General features: G+C 40.4%; 1 protein-coding gene across 1 annotated transcript in view; it reads right to left on the bottom strand.

The window, feature by feature from the left end:
* The window catches only part of col5a1 (procollagen, type V, alpha 1), a 75,400-nt gene extending 50,621 nt beyond the window's left edge, over positions 1–24,779 (bottom strand). The window contains exons 1-4 of the mRNA XM_025062080.1: positions 24,321–24,779; positions 9,985–10,152; positions 3,862–4,075; positions 3,253–3,415 (exon numbers count right to left, since the gene is read on the bottom strand). Coding sequence (XP_024917848.1) covers positions 3,253–3,415; positions 3,862–4,075; positions 9,985–10,152; positions 24,321–24,420 — 645 coding nt within the window. The 5' untranslated portion in view covers positions 24,421–24,779. The remainder of the gene's footprint in view (positions 1–3,252; positions 3,416–3,861; positions 4,076–9,984; positions 10,153–24,320) is intronic.
* Between the last annotated feature and the right edge of the window lie 312 nt (positions 24,780–25,091).

The raw sequence follows: 25,091 nt of genomic DNA, 5'->3' as shown, positions 1-25,091 counted from the left end.
TCGCTGAGAGATATATATAAATATATATATATAGTTATATATATATATATATATATAAATATATATATATATATATATATATTTGATTAATCCCAGGACAGATGTAAATTAATTACAATTAATCTGGATTATTTAAGATTAATAACTTTAATTGATAAATATTAAAAGACCAGGGGTGTCAAACATACGGCCCGCTTAGGTGTTCAATCTTGTCCAAATGATGAATGAGGCCAGTGAACCAAAATGAGTTTGACACCAATAACATAAAACACCTGTTTTTACTTGTGACTAATCCCAATGATAAAGTTACCAAAGTGGAAAAATGTGCCAAGAAGAAATTTTGTTTTATAATAATTAATTTTTCATTTTTATATCTCATATTTATTTTAACATTGAAATTGTAAAATAAAATATTTAAAGAGTCAAGATGCTTTACAGCTGCTGACAGTCATCCGTGCTGTTTGTACATCACACTGACATTTACGGCAGTTTTTTTTTTCTTTCTTCAAGTCCATTATAGCAAATGCGAGAGCAACATTTTGATGGTCTTGAAAGCAGAACAACGAACAGTAATTACTCCCCATGTAAAAACCCCTTCTCTCACATTATCACAGCTCTATTTACATTTATAAACACTGCAGGCACAAGCCACAGTACTCTTATGTAAACCACTGGGAAACAAAAACACCGTGGTACTTGAGAGGGCAGATGCTCTCACTGTGACCACACAAACCATGTCAGAAACCAAACCACAAACCACCTCAGCCTACAGCAGGCACTCGGCCTCACGGCTGTACGTACAGAAAAGGCACAGTGTTATAATGACAGGAGGGCGGTTAGGTCTAACATATGTTTCAATCTAATACAAAGAGCTAACTCTGGAATCATTTAACCTCTTTCTTCAACCAATTTTCAAAATGTTATTTATCCTTGTGGTTTGAAACATATTTTTCTGTCTTAAACTGAATGTTAAAAACGACTTTTTGGCTCTAGATAAAAATAAATTTGAAGGAATTTGGAGTCTCCTGAATCGACCAAACTTAATGGCCTGCTGTGTGTGTGTGTGTGTGTGTGTAACTGCCTATTCATACTCACCACCACTTGGTGGTAACTGACTCTGGCAAAAGTCAACACAGGATCAGACTAAACGACAGAGTGGGAGAAAGGAGTAATAGGAGGAGGAGGAGTAAAAGGAGCGCAGGCTGAGCATAATTTGGAAACTATGTGGCATATTTTCCATTTTCTGCACGCACTGGAGCCTGTCCTGTCTCCCAACTGGCAGACACACAGCAGGAGAGCTTTAAACATCTCTCACAAAATATCGGCCCGTTCTCACAGTAACCTTCGGACTGATACTACAGCTCCACGAGAGTTAAACGGCTCATCTTTCACCCCAGCGAAGATGACTGTGCTGTTGGTAACGATAAAATATGGAGAAAACAGAAAAAGTGAAACTGGAGCGACATCACAGGATGTATAATTTGTGGAGTGTCAAAAACAAATACGGACACAATGAACGTCTGTATTTATGCTTTATTAAACCGTTAAGAGCGACTTCTTAGAGAGGCTCTCTGTTGTGAGGCTGTGATTAATGGTGAGGATTTGGTCTTATATCCGTCTCCTCTATAGCTTGGCAGAACAACTTAAGAAGTTGAAGCTGAGGAGTGATGTCATATCATATGGGTTTTTTTTTTTTTTGGCCTTTTCTCTTGAGCTGCAGTGAGGTTGAAGGTCAGCTGGCTCAGCATCAGTCACATCAGTCAGCCTCTGTTACTAATTATTATTGAGGGCCTCAGTCTAATCCCCCTTTAAACAAGCACAACTCTGAAGGGACAAAGACAACAGTATTCCTCATGTCTCTCCGTGAACTGTGGGTTCGTGCGAGTCGAGAAGAGCGACAACTAAAGGTAGAAAAGCCTGTGGTGGAGGTTATTATACTTTACTACACATTATTACACTGCAAACTTAAGAGTCAATAAAGCATTTAAAAGTAGAGATGTCCGAAATTAACTTTTTACATCTGATATCCAATATGCCAACATTGTCCAAGCACTTCATTTCCGACTCCGATATCAGCGATTCCGATTCCAAGCAGTGGTGGCCTGGTGGTTAAGGAAGTGAAGTGCTGCCTGCTCACAAAGGCGATGGGTTAAAGCAGTGTTTATCAATTATTGTCTGCCATGCCCCCCTAGAGGGGACAGAAGGTTTTTCACCGTCCGCCCAATTATTTATTTATTTATTTATCTGTACAAACCACTTTATGAGTTGCTGGCACCAGAATTCGGCATACGATTCCCTGACTATTACAATAGATTAATAAAATGAGCTGCAATGCTGCCATCTAGTGGCTTTCACTTTCACATACAGCCATTTCTCCCCAAATCTATTTTTAGGTCACACATGATTTGGCGAAACCCAGACATTGTGTTATCGGGTTTTCATTATCGGAAGAAAAAAACAATAACGATTCTTACAGATATTACATAATTACGTTAATTACGGGCCGATAATATCGGCCATCTCTATTATCAGACATCCCTAATTAAAAGCTTTATTAGATCCCTGGTTTTATTGCAACAACATATCTTTTTTAGCTTTAATGAGACTGAAAAACTCACTTTTCCCAAAATCCCAGACACCACAAACAGAAATATAACAGTTTAACTGAAAAGTTTCAGCCACAGTGAAGCTGAACTTTAAAAACAGCAACAGCAGATGCAACGCTGCATCTGCAGCAAACAAGCAGACAGGATATGAAAGAGCGTTTGTGGAAGATGTGGAATATCTCGCACCTAAAATTAAAGTTTGATTTGCAATTTTCTGCACGTGTGAGTGTGTGTGGCAGAGGCTTGACATTCAGATGATGCTGCTCCACAAGTTTCATACACACATCTCTGAAGGATGCGGCCAACACCGCAATCCATATTCAGATCATTAGGACATGCAAAGGATTTGGGACCACCATCGTTTCCTTCAGAGTGATGTTTTGTCGTGGGTGTTTTTCCAATCTTTTACTTTAGGTCAATTGCTCGCCTGTTTCAAACCTGTACTGGTCTAAAAACAGAATATAACTGGAGATAAATCTTTCCACATGATCTACTTTGAGCCAATCACACTTATGCACGATCGGTTGAACAGAAAGTAGTTCCCATGAGAATGAACCAAAGCCTAGAAAGTACCGTAGTTCCCATGAGAATGAACCAAAGCCTGGTATAAATAGAACCACACACAGATGATGGATACACAGCTTACCTCAAAGACTTCCTCATCAAGTATTCTAGTTCCAAAAACTATAATTCCTTTGGTATCGATGATTGGACTGGGGCTTCTGAGCAGCTTCTGGGCGGTCTTCTTTTGACAGTCCAGTATGAGGGTGATGGTCTGCTTGTGCACACTGATGGCCACTCGATGCCACCTAAAAAAATAAAAGGGAAGTTAATTCACGTGCTTATTGGGTAACATGTAGCCCACTCAGTGTTCACAGAGCTGTTGTAACAACATACAGTATGATTCAGATGCATGTCCATGTTTTAAAAACACTACATCATATGGACATAGAAGTGGTGGATCACAAAGTGGGGGGGTGTGGCCCCCTATGGGGCATGGAGCTTTTGGTGAGGGGGATGGAACAAGTAAAATTAATTTCAATCTTAGTATTGTCTGTAATAAAGCCAAAATTGCACTTATTTATTTATTTTTTCATCAAAACAGCAATTTTGTACTGATTACAGTTTTTTGATCAAATTTTAGCGTAGATCACATAGCTGCGTAAACATCGACTCAACAAAAACAATGGTTTGAAACTCATTATATTAACATTTCAAGGCTAATATTCCTGGAGGCAGAAACCAGTGAACCTACTTTCCGTCAGCTAGGTTGACTCCTCTGAACAGGGGGTAGTCCTCAGGGCTGGGTTTGCCCGTGTGGTCCTCATACAGGAACACAGGAGAGCGTCCTACTTCCAATCCAAGCTGCTGGATGCCCTGTTCATTGTACACGGACAACAGGAAGGACTGGCTGCCCTTCTTGGGCTTCACTGTGGCCAAGATGGAAAAGTCCTCTGGGAACACATCACCTGGCAAGAGCAATAGTGGATTGTACAGTGAGAGACAAAACCTGGACAGAGCTTAAACATAGTAAGAATCCATCATGGGAGGAAGGAAACAGTACTAAAAATACTGGAGTTCAAGATGTGGTAATCACTGTTGTTTTAGGAGACGGAGCTCCTCGGCGTCAAGAGAGGCTATAAAATCATTATTGTTACTGCAAATATAAGAAAGAACTCTAAAAACAACATAATTCATAGTTGAAAACTTTGATGGCTTGGAGATTAACTGGAAATAAAGAGCAGGGGATTGAGAAAAAAAATGAAGACAGAAATCCACAGTGGGTTCTTTTCCAGCCCATCAGGATGGGGAAAATGCATAATGACAAAAGCATGAGACTCAGAGAGACTTTGTCAAAAATCCTTTCAACCCGTTCTCTCCATTCTTCTCTATTCCCACCGCTGATAGTTCGAGCAGACACAGAGATGCTGCAGAGCCGGGTTGGAAAGATGTAATAAGAGAAAGGTCTTTTTTACAAGAGCAACATTTTGAGCCACATATATGTGGAAATGGAAATACCAATCATACTTTTCTATTTGAACAATAAAAGGTGCAGAAACACGCGTTCTTCCATCTGCTTGCTTCCCTTTCCATATGCCACCTCAACTGCTTCCTTCATTTTGCCTACTGACAGTGTGTGGCACATCTGCCAGACAGACTCCTTCAGTGGGGGCGTTCACAGGACCCCAGGATGAGGGTTGGACTGTTCCAACTTTTTAAAGAAAGCGATTCTTTCTTAAGTAAAAGTCTGGCTCAAATTTTAAAAAAAAACAAAACAATGCTTCTGACATTTTAGTATATACTAATAAAACAATCATTCTTAGAAACCAAGTTTTTGGATTGGGTTTTAACATTAACAGAGGAAGTGACCTGGACAGCAGTAGCTGTTTCTCAGTCTGTGCAAAGCAGAATTCCAGACAGCCGGAAAAGAGGGGCGGAGTTTGTGGCCGCTGTGGTTTTGTAGCACCTCGTACAGCTATTAAACCCCCTTTCTTTCTTTCGTGCTGCAGGGCTGGAAAATGTGTACTGGAGTGGCTAGGCGTACAGTCAAAAAGAGCGAAGGAAGACGACAAATCAGAGAGACTGTGGTGTCGAAACCTGACGCTGGAAAGAGATAGTGGAAAAGTCAAGAGGAGAAAAGAAAACAGCAATTTGTTTCCACTGTTCATTTATTTCTTCTTCTTGCTCTCATTGTTTTTCATCCAGTCAGCATCTGTGTGTCTGTTTGACCACCTGTGTTTTCTTTTTTTATTTATCCGATTTCTCTTTTATTATATATATATATATATATATGTATGTATAAAAGTTGAAAAAGAGAAATTGCTGACTCAGTGGTACCTCAACAAAGTGTTTTTTTACAGGGCAGGGGTCAGCAAAGGTCACAGTGATTTAATGAGACCAAGGACCATGGAACAAAAAATCAAATCTTTTTTATCAGATGTTCAATATCAAGCAGAAGAAATAGGACGTATTTATCTCATATTCCATATTTTTAGTGTTGAAGTGAAAAACACCTCCTTCTCACTTTCTCCTCAGGATCTTATTATGAAGCAGCAGAGGAGAGTGAGGGGTCACTCAGTGAAGCTCAGGTTACGCCGGAATGCCGCTCCGAAGCTGCTACTTAGGCCAAAGATGAGAGATAAGTCATTCTTTATTTTGTTAGTTTGTGTGTGTGTGTGTGTGTGTGTCTAGACATGGTGAGAATGTAAAACGACTGGTGCTTGACTAGATTCATCTCAACTAATGCAGCATCCAGCTGAAGGAGTCAGTGACAGACGAGGACAAGGATTTTAAGTGGAAGTCCAAATGTCTATCTTGGAGTCAAATGCAAACAATTTTTAACAACTATTTTACTTATATTTAATAAACAACTACATTATTGTTCCTGCAGTTTTACATTTTTTTTATTTTGCATTTACTGTATTTTCTTTTTCAACTGAATGCTAAACTCTCTACTCCCACTCTGTCAAAGACAGCAGGCAGAAGCTCAATAGAAACTATTAGCCAGTGGTGGCTAATGTTGGGTCATTCATCCAACCAAATGTCCAGATTTTGACACGTTCCGATGCAGAAATCAGTCGTACTTTTGTTTAGATTTTTCAGATCTATTTTTATGTATCATCAGGGAGTCTTAGTTTTAGAAAATGTTTGTTTTTTGTCACAACATTGTTACAACAATTTCTATACTCGCTTTATATTCGCAATTTGTAAGATGATTTGGAAGATGTTTCTCTATAAATACACTTTGATGGATACAACATCAAATCATGAAGTGTGCTGTAAATTTCAAACATCCATTCTTTCCCCAAAAAGTTTTAAAATATTGAAATGACATGTGCTTTAACTCTAGTGCAGCCTGTTATTACAGAAATAAGATGGCTTTTTTCTAATACCTGCCTAAGAGCGAAAAAAAGGAGGAAGGGAGGGGCTGCACCAACATCTGTCAGTGTGCATGCAAGCAGGTAGATGGCGTTGAAAGTCATGCGTTGTGTAATTGGTCATTCAGTCATCGTTCTGCCCAAATCCTTCTCTCTGTATAAGACGAGCAGCATTCCATTAAGATTGCACATAGCTGCTGAGAAGTGTACCTGCCGGCGAGGCGTGCAGGAGAGAGGGGAGCGTGGACAATGGGTGTAGTGTAAAGGAAGATGGATGAGTGGTGCATGTACAGAGGCAGGTGACCCCCCGCCCCCCAGTGTAATGGGCTTTAACTAAGCAGAGGGGCCCACGATACATGAAACTGAATTGGTAAATAGTCTGAACCTGCACAGGCTTTTGTGGACCTGATGACAAGTGAAGAGCCTAAGAACCTCACAGTGTTTCCACAGTGAAGGGAAAAACAGGATACTGTTTAGCTTCAGTGCCCAAAATACAATAACAACTCAGTTATTAGTTTGGTCATTTCATTAACTGAATCTAGGCTAAAGAAAAACACAATTAGTTGTGGTTTCCACCCGTCATTCACAGTATTATTAGGTGCAGATGGTCAATTTCTAGATAATCGGATAATGTACTCACAGAGTCACTTTCTGTTAAAAGTTTACAGAGTGGTTGTACAATATACTTCATGACACTAGATTTTGTACAGTATATTAGTAGGTAATAAGACATGTTTGACACTGGTTGACATAGTAAATTATTATTGTAAATTATATTACTTTTTTATCAAATTCAGTGGTTCTCAAACTGTGGTTGGTGCAACACTGGTGGCACTCGGCCTCTCTAATGGTACATGTGTGCTTATAATAAATATAATATAATACAATTCTTTTAAAAATAGTGGTGCATGTAAGACGAAGTTTTTTAGAGGTGTTGTGTTTCTTCATTGTATGGCTGTTAAATATAAAAACAATAATAAAGCTCGAATGTTGGTGATCATGGTGGACACATTCATCCACTCAATCTTGGTTGTTTACGGTGCTTGGCTGATTGGAGTAGTCCAGGGATCATTTGTTGAACATTTTTAGATTTGGGATTGTTGTGTAAAAGGTTGGGGAATTAAGGATCTAATTAAAAGGCCAGTGCAGCGTTGCCACTGCCGTCCAGTTTAAAGAAACTGCCCGGTGACAGCAACTTCCCCTAAGAGCAAGATTTTTTTAAAAATGCCCGGTGACAACTTCCCCTAAGAGCAAGATTTTTTTTCTTATTAATTTCAGGCTAATGCCAACACTGTTTCTAATTGGTTGGAAAGAACCTTGACTTCAAATAGTCCGAACCACAGTCAAGACATAAGGCAATGTGAATTTGCATATCCATGATGTGCCAGGGTCCTGTTGAGGTTGCCGGGTAATTTGCGTTCATAAAGCTGAGCAGACATGGTAACAGTGTAGAATTAAATTAAACGATGACTGAATGCTTTATTCCACTGTTTGTTCGGTTGCCATTCAGACAATAAAGGTAAGAAAGGCCTCCTCTGTTTCACTGCTTCTCTCATTTCTAATGAATCATCTCTTCCACATGTTTGCCTAATGATTACATGTCTGCACTTGCTGGTTTCCAACACATCATCACAGACTGTCTGTGGTTCTAAAGCCACAGGCCAGAGTGTTTTTAATCAGAATGAGCCCATTTACATGCCTTTGTTTTCTTCTATGTGTTTCGATTTAATTTGTACCTTGGGCTTGAAGAAAGTTGTGCTGATCATTTAGGCTAACTGGACCTCCAGGCTTTGGGCCAAAGTCATAAATCAGAAGCTAACTGAGTTAAGGGGAAAAACAGAAATGGATAAAATGATCTCACAAGCTGAGCTGTTCTCTGGATTATATTAGCTTCATATTCTCCCAACGTTGAAAGAAAATGCACCACAAAATTGTTACTTACTGTAGGGTTTTTTTGTACCGATGATATTTTTTGCACCTTTTGAGTGCCTGTTTTGAAATCCTGCTGGTTGGTTCAGTTTTATGCAGACTGTTATTTTGGATCAGCCACAGTAGCTCGTGTGTAATTATAGAATCTCCAACGATACAGAGACTCTGATGAGCTCTGCCGAACCGGAGCTTCAAAGATGAGAGCATTTGTCCGATTGGTGAACATGATCGGGCACGTTGGCCACAAGAGTCCTGTGGCTCTGTTTTAAGCCCCAAAGCAGAGCCATGATATGGATCAAAGGTCCACTAAGGCCAGAGCAGTGTCTGAGCGGGCCGTGACTGGGGATGTCATCAATTCAAAGCTTTGTGGAAGCTTAGCTCTGAGAAGCTGTTATTATTCTCTTTTTTTGCACAAAGACCACATCAGAGTTATTATAGCTGCTTTTTGTGTCTCTCCAAGCTGCAGGGAAACCAATCTGTCTATATTTTTTTTCGGCTAGGTCGCCCACTGCACAAAAAAAGCTTGGTTTTGAAAGGAAGAAAAAAAAGGAGCTGCGCATGTCTCAGCAGTTTAGATGAAATATAAAGAGAGAGAAAAAGGCACTGTGAGGTAGCAGCAGTCGAGAAGAAATGACAGAGGGGAAAATTATGGCGCTTGAGGGAAAATAAAGAGATGGAGGAGGGAGGGAGGCGAGGAAAGATTGTCAGAGAGGGATGAGAGAGCGGAAAGTACTACTGCAGCTCACCATGGAGCAGTAACCCTGAGCCACGTCAGCACAATAGAACAAGGAGAAAGAAAGTGGAACCTGGGGCTCCCCTTCCCTCCTCCACACTCGCCCACCCCATTTAACTGCTTTTCTACTGTTTGGCGTCTCTTATAGAGTTTTACGGTGCTCACCATACGTGTGTGTGTCTACTGTAGTTCCATCAAAGGAAAAAGCATGTGTTCTTTTAAAACATTTATTGCGTGAGACTAAGGACTAACTAAGTGTTCAGACATTTCTGGCATCTTTACAGGACCAGGGTTAACAATAGGAGATTCAAACACGTTGTATTGATTTAAATGAAGGATAAACAGGGATCCGACCGATAGAACACATGCAAAAGTAAGGGTCAGCATACTGCCTGAGGTCCCATAAACACAAAGTAGAGTTGACATAAATAATTAAGTTGAAGACGCCAATAAAACTTTTACCTGAGACGTTTGGGGCACATGGGGGATAAGAAGGGAGAGTTAGGGGAGACATGTTTAAATGTTTTACCCCAGAAATTTACTATGAGGTGATGTAAAAGGTCATAAAGCTGACCAGATGGCAACGCTAACCTGTAGCAGAGGCCAGTGATAAAGTTAAGCCACAACATCTGTGGGTGACGTGAAATGAGGAAAACTGGATAAAAAAGAGGCTTTCAGGCTTGGAGCTGCTTTGTTTGATGCTCAACGGTACTGGATAAAAAAAGGCTTTCAGGCTTAGAGCTGCTTTGTTTGATGCTCAACGGTAAATACAGACTGAGAAAAGCAGTTGACATTATCAGTGCAGAGAGGAGGAGAGTTCACTGAGGCAGACGCTCACCTGGATACAGCTGTTTGGTTGGGGCGCTGAGCTGGGCATCTTTGGATACTCTGTAGGCCACATCGGGTCCTTGTGTTGACCTCCTATGCGAGCAGAAGCCTGTCGTTTTTGTAACACCATCGGGTAAATTGGGAAAATCTAAAATCTTCAAGAGGTCTGCTGGTTCTGCTACAAAAAAGGAGAGACAAAAACAAAATGTTAGAAGTTCATTAAAAATGTCATTAAATTCAACTTCAGTTTGTTCTATACATGTTGTGACATATGCTGAATCAGAAGTACTGCCGTTTTTCTTACTCGGCTGTAGTTCGGATGAAGTTATTTTAAAACATTGAGGTGCTAAACTAAGATATGCCCATTTATAGATCACCATGATTACGGGTCACAGCTGCAGAAAAAACCCAGCCTTCCATCCCTAACCCTACAAGGTTAAATCTACTGCTGCCTCCCTTTGGCCACAACCGTGCAATTAGCACACATTCAGGCCCGTCGTCTCGACTGTCACCAGGCCACCACAGAAGTACACTGGTTCACAACAATGTGACATGGGGTTTGACCCTGGACCGCACCCTCGCATGCCAAAACCACACAGGACAAACAGCTGTTCCTTCAGCCAGATGCGCACAACAGTTCACACAATGAAACACATTAACATCCAGGGCAGGACACTGGGTCATGTCTTTTGGGCCAGTTGCACAAGGACAGGGGCTGTCAGGGATGTTGTAAGGGTGGACAAACACTAAAGTGAGAGAGAAAACCAAACAGTGAACAATACAAGGATTTTTATGGCACGGTAATGTAGCGTAATAATACAAAAGACAAAAGCAAGAATGCAGTGGGTTTTCACACAAAAAAATGCTGTCCTGTTGAATGAGCACCAAAGGTATCCCGTAGGCCCGGGTACTAAAGCTCACACAGGTAGTGCTAGTGTCAGCCTACTGGAAGGACCACACAAAATGTTGAGGAAAAAAAAAACTTCCACAGCCCAATCCATCTTGGAGTGGAAGGAGGCGACCGAGCCTAGTGAAAAAAAAGTGTTTGTACATTCTGATTTTCAATGTAACAACTTCCAGCTGGATGCCATTACACCGATTCACATGCAGCAAAGGTCAGCCTTCCAAAAAAAAATCAACATTCTTTAATGAGGTCTACGTGATGGAGCACTGCAGATGCACGTGTTCCATCCTCTACAGCTGTGCAGCAATGTTGAAAGGATAAACTCCGCTCACGTTTTGTATATACCTCGTAATAAACAGCCGCGGTATCAATATCAAAAAAAAAATTCTGACTATTCAGCCATGTGTGCAGTACAGACAACAGACATGGAGGAAATTGCGAGGCAACTGTTCGGAACCACAGCTGGAGACTTATGACAACAGGTACTTACATTGAGTGGGGTTTCTATACAAAATGCTCTGAAATCCTTTATCTATAGCCCTAAAACATGACTTCAGGGTGAAAGTAAACTACTCAATGTGCCACACCCACAGTTTTAGCACTTCAAAAAGGGTAACTACATCCAAATTCACTAATGTGCATTCCACAGGCTGACAGAGAAAGGGTCTAAACAAAGAGGACGGCTTTATCTGTCATCAGTTCATAATGAAGACAGGGGCTGAAATGTACCCACCGGCCAAAAAATGTCCGTCATTCATCCATGATGACAGAGGCTCACCTAATGAGTCAATAACTTTGCCTTGACACTTGGGAAGAAGCTGGAAGGAAGACATGGGATGTTTCAGTTGGAACACGTTCTCCTCCTGCTTTCCAAGAAATAGATCCAACTGCCAGGGGTACCACTACTCTGACTGGGGGCCACGGGCCACGGGCAAAGCAGCTACTATTATTGTCCTCAGATTTGTAATCCATGGAAAATGTTTACTGTGCTTAACAAGATGTTTTTGCACTGTGCTTAAGGAGACAAAAGGTCAAAGACGCACTCATGCCGTTACCGACAAAGTAAGTGTACGAGACCTGTACTAACACTAACTAAGTTATCGTATACAAATGTTGTATTATTTTATCTGTTGTATGTTTATTGTTTGCAGAAATAAAAAAGAGCAGCTGCAGCGCCGTCCGCTGAACCCAAGCAAAACCCAACCTGGGATTTGGGGACCTTGTAAAAACCTGACTGACCACTCTAGACCCCTATCCTAAGATGCTCTCCCACACAAAGCGATATGATGTTTTTCATTTTCTTTGGCAGTGGTAGAGGGGAAATACTGAAGTCTGTAATGCCCTGTGATGGATTTGCTGTTAATTAAAGTCTGCTCTGTCATATTGGCTTAGAAGAAGAAAAATCACAAGGGTTTATCATGTTTAAAAAAAAAAAGGGATGCACATGAAAATGTCTCTTGATTGGGGGAGTTGGTTGCCATGACTTACTCAGGATCTGGACTGCCTACAGTGAACTTGAACGGAAGAGTTTGGTATATTTTATTTTTATTCGGAGGCATGTGCTGTAGCATGGAGATACAACAACTGGAGCAGCTGGATGGTTCCAGGGAAAAGGAGGGGAAAAAATGACTAATGATATTCTGACTGTAAGAGTTATAGCTAGCCAGATAAATCAGAAAGAATAAATAAATCATACAATTTAATAATATTGTAATGTTATTGCTTCTGGAAACGCAAATAATGTGGAAAATGGACGTGGATATTATCCATCTATCAAGCTAACATTTATTCTGATTCACGTGTTATAGACGATTACGATCATGTATCAAAGAGGACCTGTTGACACTGCTATCTTTAAAGAGTTCTAAATTTGGCCACAAAAGTGCTGAAAAACACTTTTTAAATAGCAGTAATGACAAGCCCCCAGAAATGTTAAATGTATTTTCCTCCTTTTAATCACATTTTTCCAGTGGTAAAAGATGTTATTTGTTCATCAAATCAGAACCGCAAAACTGCTTGCCTCAGTAAACTCTTCAGAAGTCTACTGAGGCAAGCAGTTTAAGATTTCGACGGCTGAAGTTCTTTCTATTAAACTGTTACATTATGCTGGATAAGAAATCCTAAATTAGTGACTTTATCAGTAGAATGGCTTGAATGCCATATGTCACCAAACATCCTGTTAACGCTACATTATCTGCTACCAACCTGCCAGCATCAAGCACCAAATTATTCCTCACTGCAAGTAATGGAAACTCCATAGAAAAGGACTGAAAAAGTTAGCACAGATTCTCTTGGTTTTTACGGCTTTTAAGAGTCTTGTTCAGGAGGAGTGAATTTGCAACTCATCAACTGAACGTTCCAGCCATAGCACCTCTTTAAGTCTCTTCTAAACACTCCTTTCCTAGTACCTTACATGGACACAACCTTTAAAAAGCCATGCTGCTGTGCCTGTAGTGATGACAGGTATTTCAACACTCAACCTTCATTGATCTTCCGCTGCTAAAATCTTTCTGAAGTAGCAAGGGAGGTGGCAGGTATAGCGTGTACCCCAAACAAAACTCATTCAATCGAGAGTGTTGATATCATGGTTTTGGACTAGGGAAGGAAACTGGAGTACCTACAGAATCTCCTCTTTCCTCCGATCCCCTGACACACACACTCACACACACAAGGCTAGATCCCCCGACACACACACTCACAAGGCTAAAGTTACCATCTCTATACAGAAAAAAACTAAGACAAAACCAGCAAACCAGGGATGTTCTTGCTGCAAAGTAAAAGGTTCAACCATCTCCCATCATGTGGACCAATGCTCCTCCATTAAAGAATCCTGCCCTGTAATGTGTATGAAAATAACAGGTGTTTTGACTATGTCACAGCCATTCCATAAACATGGCATTTCATTTACAGTATATAGTTAGGACACCCACTAATGGACAGAATTATGTAAACTCGGGTTGTTACGGGACCAAAGAAAAGTCCAGATCCAGCTGGAGCCGATAATTAATGGACTCATTAATGTGGAATTTTCTTTTTTTTTCTTATACATGTCATACACAGTGGTCAGAAAAAAATATAGAATCCTACAAGTAGTGTCCAAATAACATCAGTACCAACATCATAATAACAGTGTTCTAGCACTGCATGGACTGAGGAAAACACAGAGGGCATCTCTACTGACCCCTGCTGAGGAGTGTTGTTTTTGCTAATCCACAGTGACATAAACTAATCCCATCAACATCAGCAGCTTTTTAAAGAAGGAAACAATTGTCATTTCTGGGATAACCTTCACTCAACACCTCTTATCATTCCTTTCAGCCACTTCATTCAGCTGTGTATCTATTACGCCAGCTCAAACAAGAGGCCGTCAACAAAATACAGTTGCTCTATTCCAACCTGAATAAGTAGATATTAAACCTTTTTAAAGTCCCTTAGAGTAATGTCACTTAAATTAATTTAAATTTAAAGGTTTTTTCAGTGTGAAAGTACCACCAGAGAAGGGCTTTGGCGATCAACAAACATCATTAACCAGGATTCCCTGCCCTCTCCATAAATTCTCACATTTCTATACACACACCTCCATTCATACACTCCTGTCACCTGCAGTTGACCTTCCTTCCGAACTCCTCCTGACCACATCCCAAGCCACAGGTGTTGGTCTGATTCCCACCTTGTTAAGCTGAGATGTTTACCTACTTAGAATGTAAGTTCCCTGGAGAGTGCCACACTTCTGGCACATGGTGCTAAAAATACATTTTCTCCACTGACCACACAGCCCCTCACATCGCAGCAGTGTGTTCCCTGCACTGGAGACTGTAACTGTTTACCTGACCTGGACTTGTCTACATTTGCACAGAGCTGGTCTGTGTGACCGCGGCTGTGGTTTAGACCTCTTTGGTTAAGTGATCCTATAGTTGATGCTGTAAATACAGGGCATCCTTTGACCTCTAAGGCACTCTTTGATCTCAACCATTCATCTTCTATCCCTTAATACCGCTGAGGGATAGGAGGCTAGAGAGAGCCAATCCAGACAGTCATCAGGTGAGGGTGGGGGACTAAGGCCAGGGCAGTTTGCCAGTCTATTGCAGGGCCACATATAGAGAAAATCAACCATTCTCACTCACATTAATACCTGAGGTCAATTTAGAGTTGTCAATTAAGCAAGTTTTTAACTGCGGACGGAAATCAGAGTATCTGAGAATGTACAAAGTCACACAGAAGGTTAAAATTGTGATCTTATTGCTGTAATGCACAGTACAAACCAGTGTATGACCATTTCTAAATCTTACTTTGTCCGTTAATCAGATCCACTACCAAACGCAGCCATTATTCCAGACATGATACAGTCATGTCTGGCTTCATCATTACACAAACCATTTGCAGTCCAAGCACACGGATCACAGGGATGAACGAGTAACATGACGTGTAAACAGTCATAAGATCGGACTCAAAACTCTTCAAAGGTGATGTGTTTGCTTTGTCTGAACTTACAATTAGATTCATAAGGCTTCTGATTTCCACTCCTTTGTATAAGATAGGGTTGTGCTGTTCTCACTTCAACCACCTTTGTGAGACTTAGAGACACGATGGAAACTTTTGAGTGTCAATGTCAAATTAGAAACCCGAGCAGCAGTGTCTTTGAAGTGACGTGCTTAATGAGGGGCTATTAACTTGGATTAAACTCTTTTATGGTTTTGTTTGTCAGACAGTGGCTGGATGAGGTTACAGCACAGTAAAGCATAATGAATTCATAAAACGCTGTGATAAAAGTGTAAATGACTGCAGACACCGTGATGAAACATGCTTTATTGCTGCCCGGTGCTGCCGAAAAAGAATGATCCTGATGTGGCTTTAAAAGTATGTTCCCCTCCCTTACCTCGTCACACTTTTTATTTTTATTTTTTACCTTTTTTTCCCCCATTTATCTAAACAGTAGCTTCAGTGTCAGATTCATAATCCCACTTTTGGCTTTGTGCCAACGCTGTGGTGGATCATATTCCCTCGAAATGTGTCCATTCAGTCTTCATTTCAACAAATGCACATACACACACGCGCTTTCTCTGTAACAACACCTACTTATTCTGTTTCATTTGACATGGGGGAGGAGTTTAGAACTCAGTGAATTAGGACTTTTTCACGGGGGGCGGGGATTAACATTCTTCCCTCGCTCACTGCCCTCTATCTTCTCCCTCTTCTAGCCCTGTCCTGAGAGTCCTGACTCTCCAGGCTCATGCTTGACCTGGTGCTGAGGACAAGAAGTAATTAGCAGCCATAAAGAGGACCCTGCCTACCCTGGAAACCAGCACGTCTGAAAAGAAAAATCCCCAATCAAAGACTTCCCCCTCCTGAGGCGCATCACACACAGGAAGGATGTTAAATATTTTCTTATTTAATCTGATTGATCTGTAAAACAAAATAACGTTGATGTGTTGTTAAAACTGTGCCTCACTGTGAATACAGCAGGGTTGAATTAAAACCCTGGATTAAATTGCTTAATGTGCAAGAAGCAAGTTTTTCTAATTAAAGGCTGAATTCATAAGCGATAAACACACTCAGCTCAGTGCACTTCATTGTTTGGCAGCCACAGCCCGTGTGACCGGTACCACATGCTGGGTAAAGTTAGGAAACAGAATGGTATGACTTAGTGCCTCTTCATTAACACTTCATTTAAACTGTTATTATTATCACTCATTAGCCAATTAAACCCACATTACAGCCACCAATAGGCAAAAAGTGCAAATGTGACATGTAAACGGAGGAGAAGCAAAATATACTGAGGGGTCAAGTCCATTAAAAAGGCCACTGTTTCAAGCACATCTGCGTTAAAGCCCTTGAGCAAAAGTCAACAAAGAAACCTGTGAAAACCACTTAATGAGAGAGACATCATTAATATGAATCATATAATCATTTACATATGGAATAGAGTTAACAATTTATATGTAATGAACTGAAACTTGAATGGTTTTATTTAATTTCTTAAGGCCACTTGAAGACATTTTTTGTAGCTAGCATGTTAGCGGGAGTATTTGTCTATTTTTTTATATTTGAAATAGTAATGTGGTTTTCTTGATGGGAATGTCATTAAAGTAAGCACAGTTGACCTCAAAAGTACAAGAAGAATTTATGTTTATCTTAGCCTAGCTTTGTGAGAAACTATTGCTAATGTAAACAAAAATCCCTTGTTTCACAAGAAACTATTCTTGAACAGATGACTAAAAAGTTCAATTTGATTTCACATATTTATATTTCTACAAAGTGGACTTAAATAACTAAAGATTTAGGACAATGATGCCGGAGGTGTACAGTTGTACAGAGGGACCGTTTATAGACCATATTATCAGAAAGGCCAGTAACACTCATTTGTCACTTGTTTCATCAATAATGCGGGCGACACTATGAAAGTGTGTGTGCTATGTTTTCACATCATACTCCAGTGTACTACCATGCAGGATTAGGTTAATTGAACGCTCTGAATTGACCATTTGTATGTTCATGAATGTGGCCTGGCAAAATATCCAAAGTGTACCACGCCGTCGCCCGATTAAGTGGGATTGGCGTCAGCTGCCCCTCCTCCCCTGTTCAGTCAGAATTAAACAGTAGACGATAGATAAAAAAAACAAACTGTAATGTTATATCAGCATTATTTTAGTGCACGCTAAGCAAAGAGGTTGCATACTTTTTTAATTGAATTCAGTTGCAGTGCATGTTTTGCAGCTTAACTTTACCAGGCCAGTAGTTTAGAATGGCTGTTATAGTGGGTTCAAGAGCTCCGACTGAACAGTTTGCTTGCGGACAAACCACTTTTGTAATATCAATGGCTTAGTTGTGATATAAATGTTTTATGAAACTCTCAAAATAGAACAACAGTTTTTTAATGAGCTCTCAAGCTGTAACCAGTTTTATTTTATGATCCAGCTTTAATCCAGATCTCTTGTGCCATTGACCCAGTGACCTTTCATGAGTAGAGCGTAAAAACAGCAGCGAGGAGACTGAGGAGGAAGACTGAGTGAATTAGACGATTGTTGTGTTGTGTTGATACACTGCAGTATTCACTTCCCTCGTAATAGCTACAGCATGCCAATGGTCACCATGAGATACTCTAGAGGATTAACCACTGCTTCCAATCACAGAAATAACAGGAAACAGCAAAAAAAATTACAAGCAGAGATTCATTCTCCAGCGTCTCATATAGAACATCAGAAATATTCAGCACTGAAAGTGGATCCAGAGAACAGAGCCTTATTCTGACCACAAATTCTCGTCTGTGAATTCAGCCGAGTTCTAAAGTCAAACTCTTATTGCTTTAGCAGAGAGAATACCAGATGGTTTACTTCACTGTCTCCCTGCTGCAGCTCAAAGCGGTAGAGATAAATCGCTGTCTGCCGGACGCCACAGACAGGAATGGAAAAACTGACTCAAGAGTCCACAGTACACCTCTGATGGCATATGTGACAGAAATGCAGCAGAAATGCTACTCTCTGGTCCTATGCTGTGTCTGTCTCTCTGCTGTACCTGTCCTCTCTCCCACCTTTGTCTTCTCCTTACATTGGCTTTATTTTATATACACACTGTTATTCCCCTTTTTAATCTTTTCCTCTTCACCATCCTGTCTGTCCCACAGCAGACACAGCTTTGATGTCTGACTGCTGAGATAATGATGATAAAGTACTACCCTTCAAAAGCCAGCTCACCTAATAGGACTCACAGAAAACTATTATGATCTGTATATATATATATATATATATATATATATATATATATATATATATATATATACACTCAAAGTGCACTCAAAGTGACGCAAAACAATAAAACTGAATCTCATTATTCTCTCACTGTGTACAACAACAAGCTTTGAACAGGCATGACACTAAACCAACACCAATCTGGCGTTGTTTCCAACACCTTACTATAGTCACCACCACAAACATCAATATTGTTTACTAGTAAACATAAAACACCACACACATTACAACTTCATCAACATCAAGTGTGGATAAACATAGCATTTAAATCTGATGTTGATGTTATAGCCGTATTTAGCTTGATGCTAGTAGCATGATAGCAGAGCTGCTATCATTGGCAGCTAGACTACTATTGATTTCTTCTTAGTATTTATAAACAGAAGAAATCTGTCTGAATCTGGCTATGTCTTTGTGAGCACAGTATTTTCCAGCACAAAGGCACACTTTTCTGTGCAAAACTAATTCTAATTAGTTCTCTGTTCTCTGTATAACCAATGTCCAAAAAACAATCAAATCAAGTGTAATCAGTTGTTTTTGAAATAACCAACATCAATAAAGCAACTCAACCCTTCCCACGGGTATCCTAAACAATTACAAATGTCCATTGCATTAAAACATCTATAAATAAAGATAAACCAGAGTTCATGCTTTTTTTTCCAGCTCTGGTTCTGTTACTGCACCAACAGTGTGGATATTTATATCAATTTTCAACAGCTGAAGGAAGATCGGCAGGAAACAGGAAAGAATGTCCTTGTTTTGGTGAAAACACAGGCTGTTAAAGTAGCCTGATGTGGAAAACCTTGCAGTTCCATGTTCTTCTAAATAGCTTTGTGCTATGAAAGCCAAGCTAAGCATCAATTCATCACTTGAGAAAGATTAAGACACATATTTGCTGAACACGAGTTACTGCAGATGTAACCCTCTGGTGCGGTCCACTTTACCTTTGGTTGAATCAGCTGCTAACACTCTATCCCTGGTTAAACACGTTTCATGTGGCCTCATTACCACTGCCAATAACCTTTTGCTTCTTCACCACAGTGTGGCCCAAGACCATGGTCTTTATGAAACCTTAATTAATGTTTTATTAAATGTAATTGCTGACACATCACAAAAGCAAAAAACAGCACACATTAGACTCCTAATAAAGTTTTTTGACCAGAAACCATTGTATTACCCCCTTAAATCTAAAAATGCTTACATCCAGTATTTCTAGTGCCCAGGCTGTGGCTGAGCTCAGACTGGGGAAGGGGAAGGGGGAATGGGGTTGGAAAGGATGAGTCATACATTGCTTTCCATGCTCAATGATTATAATAGCCCATCACAGAGAAAAGCACTGTTTCCCAGCTGAAGTGAATACTGCGCTCTCGAGCCAGAACCATATTTAACTTTTTCACTCTTTGTTGCACTTCATGCAGTACAGAGCCTAGTGTTAAAATATCAGCTGCAGGGGTGAGAAGAGAGTCAGGCAGTAGCTCATCCAACATTTACATCATTGATGTGTCACCGTCGACATGTGAAGTCATCTTTCCGCTGTTTCTGGAAGGCTAGAACGGCGACAATGGAAAAAAAGGGCAAAGAAACTGCTTTTTAGTAAACCCCTCTCCAACTGTCTTAACGCCAGGTTTAATATCTCGTGCTGTGCGTACGAAGCACATTCTGCAGTACAAAACAATGATTTGATCCTTAATGTGTCTGGACATGGGTAGATGATATCCCGCCCAGGATACAGCAAATAATACACTCTTGGTGGCGCACACAAAGGACCCCCTTAACTCCAGTGTGGGGTCAAAACCTTGTCCTGCATATTTTGTTTTATCTTCCATGTTCATATCAGACATTAGAGCTGATTTACAGAGTCTTTTTCCACAAAGACTGCATTTACAGGCTGAAGTGACACATGCAATTGCAGGGTCAACGCTTCTCTCCACAGTACAGCAGGCTCAGATTCCTGCCTCTGAGCGATGGCAGTAGACGTGCACACACAAACAGCCTTTTTTTTGTTAAACTTCCACTTATCCCAGTCAATTTTACAGTAGGTCTAAGCTGAGGGTTTCCACTAAAAAAGTGATTAAAGTGACACACTTAGATTCCAAAGCAAGGTTGTTTTTTTTCACAAATGACTTTAATGTGATCGCAAATGCACCTGGATAATCCACGTGGGTTATAATAGGTGTTGTTTTTTCAAGTCTGCTAAATAGTAATAACATGAACAAATGAAGTAAAGCATCCTTCATGTGACCAGCTGTGGGTTTCACACAGGGTTTTAAGGAAGTTATGTCATTTCTACAAGCTTATAATTGGCCTCATGAAGAAATTTTATACACGGTAACAAAAAGGTAAAATAAACTACCTCATAAAATTCCCTGTGAAAAAGAAAACCTGGATATAAAAAACAGCTGTGGACCAGGTGTATCCAACCTTTAACCTTGTCATAAAGTCGACTCTAAACAAAAAGAACCTTTTGAAGGCCCTGAAAGTGTATGCGCAAAGAAAACCTGGCAGGAAGGTACGACCACAGCGATAGACCTGCAGATGTTGTTGGATTAGGAATTTCCTCTAGAACTGGTCCACGATGGTGTATTTTCTTTACAAAAAAAATGCAACAGTACTTTTTTTCTTGGTCCACCATTTCACCAAGAATGGGAAAAAAACATCTGGAAGACATTTTTCTGGTCCTTTTAGAGGGCTTAGCAGACAGCACAGTGGAACTTATCGAATCCAGATGTAAAGGCGATCAGTGAAAGAGGGAGGACTTTGACTGTTTATTCCATTAAAATGTACATTAAGACGAGACAAATAACAGGGGCTTATACTTTGAATAATTTTTAATGATACCTTTATATCTAGCGCACGCTCCGTAGTGTTTTATTGCCATTTTGACTTCAAACCTGGCTTGTTTTCATTTGCTTAAGGCATTCAAAGAATGTTTTTGCAGTGCTTTTGATGACTACAGTAGGTTCTGGAACTGTGTGAATATTTGTAATGGACCGAGGAATGGCACAGAACTTTGATTGATTACTAATAACAAACCACAGAGAAATAAGTCAAAGCAGACTTTCTAAAACCCATGAAAAGAGTCTATTGACTCTAGAAACCATGAGGGGATCCAGTCAGCAGGATCATAAAGGAAACCTTTTGGAGAAGACAGATTTTGGTCCATGGCAGATTCGCTGATCATAAATCTACATAACAACTGAGGTCACACACTGGGAGGTCAGGGCATTCTGTTACATTTAAATGGTTTTAGTCAGACATATAAAACGTCTATGGCCTGAACGGTTGGGCTGGTTGAAAAAGAAATGGTGTTAAAATGACTAAGTGAATTTCATAATTGAAATTTAAGTGTGGCAGTTTATATATTATATAGAAAAGGTGTGAAGCCCAGACAGAACACACAAAGGAACACATTCAGCACGAGAATTTATTGACACGAGCAGCAGCAGCAAGAATTTGTTTCCTCAGGCTCCGAAACTGTAAACCTGACAGCAGCGGTAGTCCAAAAAGTCCTGACCTTCACCTCTGACCTCTGCCCCCTCTTTTCATTCTTAGCCTCCACAGCTTAGGGCCTTGAGTTATTAGCACTTTTCACATATGTTTAAAGGTTTTCCTCATTAATGCCAAAATATGATGAGCTCACTTAAAAACTATGGTCTTTGACATCACTCACTCTCTTTAATAAGTTGAAGGGCTGGTGTTCATTGTTCTCATCCTCTTTGACCTCACTTTACTGTGTACTTGAAACAGGCTAGTCCTGTTAATGCGCACAGAACAGATGTTGAGGCAAAACATATTCTTCAGTTTAAATGGCAAAAATATGAACACATTATTTCAAAGGCTAATTGTCATGTGCTGATTACAACATGGCAGCTTGTTTTAGTAAGGCAACTAGCCTCGGTATATTTGATAGGTCTGGGTAAAATTGAACATATTAATGTACTTCAGTGCCTCTTCTAAAACTCACTTCTAAATAGCACTAATACACACTAATTAGGTTTCCCTTTCCTATGACATATATTCATCACGACTGGCAGGGAGATACTGATTTTTTCCCATTAACCTTAAACATTGACAGAGTACAAGCCGCACTGCAGTATAAGCCGCGGGGGCGGTCCTCTAAAGCCGAAGCTTTAAGTGACATATAACACATCCAGATCCCCCTGAATAACTTAGTCATGCCAATTTGCTCAACTATAATGTAACACAAGTGCTTTGAATATTTATCTTAAACACAAGTTTAATTTATGTGTTTCCATGCATAAAACTTGGCATTTACAGCAGTAGATGGCTCTTTCTGTAATTTAGTCATCAGTGTGTGTCAAGTTTCCAGTAGTCTTGAGAACTATTTACAAGACTCCGGGTACTCCCTGTCAGTTTTAAGAGCAGATAAATCCAAATGATTCCCATGCTCCATCTAAAGTCACTAAGTTTCCACAGTCCACCTCCTCTGTTATTTAAAAACAGCACAAATCTGGATCCAGTCATTATCTTATATGGAGACTATTGTTGTGTTCACTTCCAAACCAGTGGTTTTAGCAACTGGAAAAAAAAGTCCTTGTTGCAAGAACAGTTCAAACCTCTCATCATCTCAACTACATCTGCTTTTGTCCTGACTCTATTCTGTAATCATCCTGGTTTTACCATTAGGACACTGGGAATGGTCACTTTCCGAATTGTCCGTGAAGAGATAGGGGAAGCCACCTGTTTATCTCAAAGTCCTGTGTCAGAGACTTGAGCACAGTCAAGACCACCAACCAAGCCAGACTGTAAAGGTGCTAATAATACACGCAGGCCAGACCCTGGACCCACTTCCACGGCACCTAATGACCTGTGAGCCCAGGACAGCCTCACAAGAGCGTCTGTAAAACACTAATTATCTTATCAGAACTAGATTTTGTTTTTTAAAGAGTCTGTTCTGATTTACGGAATAAAAATAAAGTCATTTAATTGAGTTAAAATTGGAGAAACTTGGAGCCTTTTGTACTTTTTATGTCGTTACTGGACCCACTACTTTAAGAAAAGCCAAGCCTGTGTCCTGATCCCAGTGTCAGAGTCCCTGAGGCAGCTCCACCCTACCACTTCAGACAGGCTCCAGTCCCTCCCTCCCTCTTATGAACATTTTGCTCATCCCTCTCATCAGTCAAAAATGGTAACAGAAAGAGAAAAAAAAAACTTTTGAAAGCACCCTTAAACTTTCTTCAAACTGCACCACAGTAAAATTACTCAAATTACCGCACAGTAATAAGTCTGAAAACTGCAAAACAAAAATAGGATTTCGTGTTAAAGTAACATCTGGAAAACACATTTCATTTGCACTTTGAGTGTCTTTACCATATATTTTACTGCATTTGATGCCAATAAAATTGGCCTCTGACAGTCTTTTACTAAAAATAGGTTGTTTGGGGCCTTAGTCTGATCTCTTTTTTTTAATAACTTTGCAGTTTATTCTAGTTTTTTCTGCTAATGTAACCTGACTAAATCCAGTTCAGAGAGAGAGAGTTGGTGATCAAATGTATATCTGTGGATTCTTCAGATCGATTTCTTTAAAACCAGCTCGTCCCAGAACAGAAAACAGACCAAGTGTAAAAAAAATAAAATACAAAGATGATTCCCTACTTGGGGGGAAAAAAATCAAAAAAGTTTTTTTTAGCACAGCTGCAGTTTGCTGCTGCATCCACACATCTCACAGCTGCATCTTACCTGAACTCGCTTGCGATGTGACAAAAAGCAAAATCACCGCCAAAGTGATTTGGGCGTCCCTTAACCTCCGTTTAACTTTCCATCTTATATGGGTATCCATGACCGCCGCTGAGGTCCACGGCAAGTGGCTTCACTTCTTTTCAACAATTATGGACGTGCTAAAGTTTTTGGGCAACACTAAAAGCCGAGAAAAAGTCCCAGAGAAAGAGAGAAAAAGGGGGAGAGGGGAGTGTGTCGTTGATTCTCAAGCAGCCATAAGGGGTTTGTTAGTGTAGGGATCCTCCAGCTGGTTGACGGATGGTGCCACCGTCTCTCCCGTACTGCTCCTCTCCTCTCTGCTCCTCTGCACTGTCCTGCTCCTGCGATCAGAAGTGCAGCCCCCTCCTTCACTCCTCACGTAGAGCCCCTGCAAGTCCAACCGGGCAACGCGTACAAAAAAAGTTTCTCCCCCCCCTCGGGCTGTCACTCACACCGCGAACAGGAGACTCGGGCAAATCAGAGGTGGACGTACATTAGAGGCGGCCACGCCATTGGCCGAGGCAGGGAGGAAAAGTTTGGGAGAAAGTTTCACGCCTACATCTCTGTGAGTGGTTTGGTAGAAGTCCTGTATGAAGAGACTGAAGAAGGACCGAGCTGAGGGGGAAAAAAGAACATTAGGAGGAATAAATAAGTCTCAACAGGCAACAGAATCCCCTCGAAGATGTTAGGGTTGTTAATGACAGGGGGCGCTGCTAAAAAATAATAATCTGGGGCAATATGATAAAAGTACCG

Source organism: Cynoglossus semilaevis, chromosome 14, assembly GCF_000523025.1.
Source record: "Cynoglossus semilaevis isolate Cse_v1.0 chromosome 14, Cse_v1.0, whole genome shotgun sequence".
Taxonomy (NCBI): domain Eukaryota; kingdom Metazoa; phylum Chordata; class Actinopteri; order Pleuronectiformes; family Cynoglossidae; genus Cynoglossus; species Cynoglossus semilaevis.
Note: the sequence above shows the minus strand (reverse complement) of the source record. Positions and strands in the feature narration are given on the sequence as shown.